Raw genomic sequence first — 6,121 nt, forward strand, 5'->3', positions numbered from 1 at the left:
ACACACACACACACACACACACACACACACTCTCACACCCTGAAAATTCCCAAATAGTGTAATCGGTTCTTTACCTTGAATATATTCAGGTACAGAGAACATTGCAGGCAGGCAGGTAGTCGGGCACTGGCATGACATCCTGGCCTGTGAGCAAACATGGAAGCGTCTGCAGGACGGGGAGAGCAGATGGCATAGTGTTTACAGTTCTGCACTCCAACATGGCCGACTATGGTTCACGTCCCAGACCCGGCAGCTTGAAACTCACGCCGGGTGCATGCACACGTGTGCCCAAAATCCCAAGAGGAGAATGAAGGAGAAGGGACTGTGGTGTGGCCACCCCCCCAAAGGGGCGGATGATTTCTCACTTCCTCTCTCTCTGTCTCTCTGTCTCTCTGTGTCCCCAGCAAGCACACATGCCCTATAGCAAAAATCTCTCTCTAAAAAAAAGAATCGATTTTAAAAAAAGGTTTACAGGATAAGGGAACGAGGGAGGGCGATGTGGGTACCAAAGCCCACTCATCCATGCATCTTTTTTTTTTTTAAGAATGATTTATTTGGGACCAGCAGGTGGCGTGGTGGTTAAGGTGCTGGACTCTCCCATGTGGCCAAGCACGGTTCGAGTCCCAGACCTGGTGGCTTGCTTTCTCACTTTCCCTTTCTCTCTCTCTCTCTGTGTCTCTCTCTGGTCAAATTAAAATAAATGAAGGAATAAATAAAATGAAATGAATAATTCTTTTTTTTTTTTAAAAAAAGGGAATTATTTATTTCATTTTATTTAAGCCCTGGGCAGGCGACCAGGTGACAGGGGAATGGGAAAATGAAGGAGGACAATTGGAAGGTACAGGAACAGGAGGTTTTGGGGCTCAGAGTGAGCATCTGCCCCAGCCGGGAGACCTCTTGTGTATGTGACCCCCCAACTCCCTGCTCCCCACCCTCCTGCAGACAGAGCTGACCCGCTCAGGGACCAGGACGATGCAGCCAGCAACACAGTTCCACTTCACCAACCAACTGTCATCCTGCGGGCGGAACTTCTTCCAGCCCCAGCTCGCCCCGAGTCTCCCAAACAAAACGGAGACCCCGATCCCACAGCCCCGACACGAGCTCCCTAAGTCCAAGGAGCGTCTTCCGCCACAGCCGGCCACGGACAAACCATTGCCCCGCCGTATCCCCCGCCTCCGGGCCGTGGTGGAGAGCCAGGCCTTCAAGAACATTCTGGTGGACGAGATGGACATGATGCACTCCCGAGCGGCCACCCTCATCCAGGCCAACTGGAGGGGTTACCAGCTCCGGCAGAAACTGGTGTCGCAAATGATGGCCGCTAAGGCTATTCAGGAAGCCTGGAGACGTTTCCACACCAGACGGATCCTCCGGTCCAGCAGGTCAGGAGCCAAGGCCAAAAAACCCAGCGCCGTGGAGGAGGGGGACATTCCCTACCACCCTCCCCAGCAGGTGCGGTTCCAGGGAGAGAAACACCTCCCACACCAGCCCCTCATGGTGAACAAGGAGACCCAGTTCCCTTCCTCCGACAGCCTGGCTGTTCTGCAGCCCCCAGCAGGTCAGCACCCTCCAGAGTCCAGCACGCAGGCCCCGCGAGCTGCCGGTGGCCCTGGGGTCACCTTCCTGCCACACCAGACACATGCACTCAAATTCCCATGTCCGCTGAGTCTCAATGCCAAATACCAGCCGTGCGTGTTGACCAGAACCATCCGCAGTGCCTGCATGGTTCACATAGAGGGAGATGCGGTGAAAACCAAGCACGTGACCGCCAAAGGCAACAGGTTGGGGTCCCCAGAGCCACCACCGCCCGGAAGGTCTGGCCAGGCTGTTCCTGGATCAGTCAAGACCCAAACCCAGGCTCACACAGAAGCAGAGATCTTTAAAGTCCCAACCCAGATAAGCCACCCAGTGCCCGTGGTGACCAAGACCCCCGCCCACATGAATCCGGTAACCATGACGACCAAGACGCCACTCAAGACATGCCCGGTACCCATGACAACAGCCAAGACCCCCACGCAGCTACAACCCACAGCCTCGATGACCAATCATAGCCCACCTCCGACACGCCTGGGAGCCATCATGGGGAAAATTCCACCCCAGGTAGGCCTGCTGGCTTCCACGATCAAGTCCCTACCCCAGACGCGTCCGGTGGCCACCGCCACCAAGCCGCCACCCCAGACGTCCCAGGGACACGCGCCCAGATCGACCATGGCGAAGACGTCACCCCAGGTGTGTCTGACCGTCACCACGACCACGACCACCACCCCACTGCAGACGTGTCCGGGGGCCACTATGTGTAAGACGTCATCCCAGACGTGCCCTGTCACCTCGATGGCCAAGCCCCCGCCCCAGACGCGTCTGGCCGCCATGATAAACAAGACGCCTGCTCAGATCCGCTCAGTGGCCGCTGTCCTTAGGACCCTCTGCATGCCTCCTCCCGTGGTGGGGAACAAGACTGCACCCCCCGGAGCTCTGAGCACCCCATCGCCCATCCAAACGATCACTCCCAAGGCCAAAGCTGCAGCGACTGCGAAGCAGGCCATGGGGACAGCCAAAGTCCCCTCTCGCTCTTTCCTGGCTGAGGAGACGGTCAAGGGGCTCCCCTCGCCCCACCCGGGCCCCATGGCGAAGGGTATAGCCAAGCCTCTGGAAACTGAAAAAACCAAGACGTGTCCACAGAAACAGGTCAAAATGGCGGCTGGGTCAAAAAGTAACACGACAATAGAAATGGCCCGGCCGATGTCCTGGACCAAAGTCGTCGAAAGAGACCACAGATTTCTAACGCAGACGCAGGTGCAGCCGGATGTCCTTAAGATCCTCTCCCGGACATCCGTGTCTATCGAAACAGCCGTGGCCATGCCTCAGGCCCAGATGGCCACGTGCCTGACCAAGAGTCTGCCCCAGGTCCAGATGGCCGCCACGGGAACCAAGGCCTCGTCCCAGGCGCGTCCACTCATGGGACCCAACACAGCCCAACCGCAGCATAAGACGTTGTCTCCCCAGGCATGTTCAGTCGCCCAGCAAACAGAGACCCTGTCGCGGGCCCAGCTGGCCACATCGCACCCCACAGTCTCGTCCTCGGCCCACCCACCTGCCAAGCTGACCACGTCTCTGCCTGGGGCCCCATTGGCCACGTCCCAGGTGTGTCGGTCTGCCGAGCTGACCACAGCGCCGCTGCAAGCCCATGTGGGCACGTGTCCAGCCCGGGCCTCGTCCCAGTTCCATGCACCCAGCAAGCTCGCTAAGGCCCCGTCTCTGGCTCAGCTGCTCACGTGTCTGACAAAGGCCCAGTCTCAAGTACATCCCTCCACCGGGCTTCAGAAGGCCCAATCGCAAGGCCAGTTGGTCACAGATATGGCCACAGGCTTCTATGTGGCCCACCAGTTGGCCGATCTTACCAGCAAGACACAGTCCCAGCCGCTCCTCGCTGGGGCTAGGGGACCCACCCAGCCTCACCCCAAAGCAGAAGAAAGGCTGAATCAGCGGCAGTCCCAAGGCCACGTGCAGGCCAAAGCCACCCAAGGCCCGTGTCCAGCAGCCTCGGAGACCCAAGGCCTGATGGTGCCTCTGCTGGTGACCGCTGGGCACACCACATGCAATGTCGAATCCTGGGGCGACAACGGGGCCGCGAGGGGCCAGCCGTCGGGGCCTAGCCAGGCCACGTCTTACCAAGAGGATGTGGCGGCCTCTCAGGTGGCCTCCCTGTGTGCCGAACTTGTCTCCGTGCTAGGTTCCCAAGAGGATCTCCGTGCCCTGTTGGCCAAAGCGCTCTCACAAGGAGAAGTCCGGGCGGCCTTGAACCAGGCCCTGTCCAAGGAGGTTCTGGGAGCCACCCTGGCCAAAGCCTTACCTCCGGGCTTGCTGGGCATGGCGTTGGTCAAGGCACTGTCCTGGGGCGAAGTGGGCATCGCCCTGTCCCGAGCCCTGTCCCGAGGTGAGCTCACCAAGACCGTGCAGAGCAAAATGGCCGAGGTGCTCACCAAAACTCTGACGGAGGACGAGCAGACGGCCCTGGGTCAGGCCCTGAGCCAAGGGGAGCTGGGCGCCATCTTGAATCAGTCTCTGCCCCAGACGGCCCTGCGGACTGGCACCGTTCTCCCCAAAGCCACCTCGAAAGCAGCAAAGGGAAGCTCCGTGACTGTCGTACCACCCCCGGCAGAGGTGGCCTGCAGGGGGGTTTCGTCCACCCCATGGGGGCCGGCCCTGGGACCCGGGAGATTGCAGATGAGCAAGGTCAGGCTTGCTCAGATCCGGGGCTGGGAGGGTTTCTCCAGGGGCCATCCCGCCGGGTCCTTGGAGGGGATGGGGGATGGGCCCGCGCTGGGGGGGCTGCCCTGCCCATCAGTGGTCCCTGTGGGTGCTGTCATGACTACCAGGGTGATCACTGGCCCTTACCAGCGGCCCCCGTGGTCCTGGAAGGGGGGACCCAGCAAGGAGCTCACCGCTCACTTGTGTCTGAGCTCCAGGGTCAAAGAGGACGATGCACGTCGGACCACAGGAGTCGAGAGCAAACTGGCTTCGGATCACTTCACGGTGGGTGGTGAGGGTCCCCACAAGCCCAAGCTGTCCCAGGAGCAGCCATCTGCCAGCCCATGGCAGCCGCTTGTTGCCAACGGTGTGGGCCCTAGTGCCAGCCGGCCATCCGTCCCCCATGGCACGTCATCCCCAAGCACCCACAAGCCACAGGTGGTCAGCAGGGTGGCCTCTCCCACGTGGTCACTTTCAGGGACGTACAGGGTGTCCTCAGGCAGTGCGAGTAGTATGAGGGGCTCCCACTTCGAACAGGCTGCCTCCAGTTGGGGGGGTCCTACTTGTCAGTGTCAGTCCTCGGGCTTCCAAAAGACATCCCCTAATGTGTCTCGACCCACAAGGACCCGAGGTCCCAACCAGCCAACTGAGGCCACTCCAGAGACACTCCGGAGGACTCGGGCCCTAAATCCAAACCAGGCCTCCGTGAGGGAACAAACTATGACTCAGAAGGTCATCCCAAGTTCATTGCAGGCTACCATAGTGAGCAAAGTTAGGGAGTCTAAGATTAGGGGAGACTCCCCAAACCCTGGGTTGGTACAGGTCCGTCCCCGGATATGCAGCCCCAGACAGGAGAGGACCCGAACCCAGGACTCTGTTTCTGCTCCATCTGGTGTCACCCGGGAGCTGGGGACAGGCCACCAAGTGTCCAATTTCAGGGACCCAGTGCCCCATTGGTGGCAGGCTCTGAACCATGACTTGGCTGGAAATGTCTCCCCGGGTTCCACGGGACGCCACTTGCAAATGAGCGATTCTCAGAGTTCCACGCACAGCGATAGTTCCGCCACGTCTGAAGTCAGTGTGACCACGGTCAATGTGATCGAAGAGTCTTGGGACGACCATGTAGACGGGGACTTGCCATTAGACTGTCTCCCCTTTCGGGAGGACATAGAGAGGGCTCTGAGCAGGGACACAGGTGAGGTGGACAGAGTGAATTATAGGCATCTAACCCAGGACCTTCTCCACCAACCCTCCATGGCTACAGAACCCATGTCCATTGTGGGCCACAATCCCACGTCCAACCACTTGACCGTGAGCATCCACTGGGGCTCAGACCACAGGAAGGGGATGTGGTCCTCAGACCACAGCTCCATACATGTGACCAACAGGTGGTCTCAGTCGACCTCCCCTGTAGGGCTGAGGAGGAGCCTGTCTTTAGGGACGGTGGTCTCCGCTGCGTACAATCAGCTGTCTGTGGGTTCCAGCTTGACCCCAAGCCTATCTCAACCCACGCTGGCTGGAAGCGTAGCCTTTCCCCTAAGCCATACCGCAGGAGCCTCGGGGGTGAACCCAACCCTAGGTCAGCCATTAGTGGCCAGTACAGTAACCCCTGTCCCAAGCCCGTCCCAGTCTGCAGTGTCCAGTAGGGAGTCTCCAAGCCTTACCCACCCAGTTACCACCAGTGGAGGGACCCCAGGGTTAGCTGAGTCATCTGTAGCCAGTGGAGGTGTCCTAGGACTAGCCCAGCCATCCCTGACCAACATGGCAGTCCCAGGGCTAGCCCAGCCATCGATGGCCAACATGGCGGCCCCAGGGCTAGCCCAGCCATCAATGACCAACATGGCGGCCCCCAGGCCAGCCCAGCCAACTCAGGCCC

General features: G+C 59.6%; 1 protein-coding gene across 1 annotated transcript in view; it reads left to right on the forward strand.

Moving 5' to 3' along the window:
* IQCN (IQ motif containing N) overlaps window positions 1–6,121 on the forward strand; it is a 22,572-nt gene that overhangs the window by 8,110 nt on the left and 8,341 nt on the right. The window contains exon 3 of the mRNA XM_027771275.1: window positions 943–4,230. Within this exon, the coding sequence (XP_027627076.1) occupies window positions 973–4,230 (3,258 nt within the window). The 5' untranslated portion in view covers window positions 943–972. The remainder of the gene's footprint in view (window positions 1–942; window positions 4,231–6,121) is intronic.

This window comes from Tupaia chinensis, unplaced genomic scaffold (genome assembly GCF_000334495.1).
Source record: "Tupaia chinensis unplaced genomic scaffold, TupChi_1.0 Scaffold000201_1, whole genome shotgun sequence".
Taxonomy (NCBI): Eukaryota; Metazoa; Chordata; class Mammalia; order Scandentia; family Tupaiidae; genus Tupaia; species Tupaia belangeri.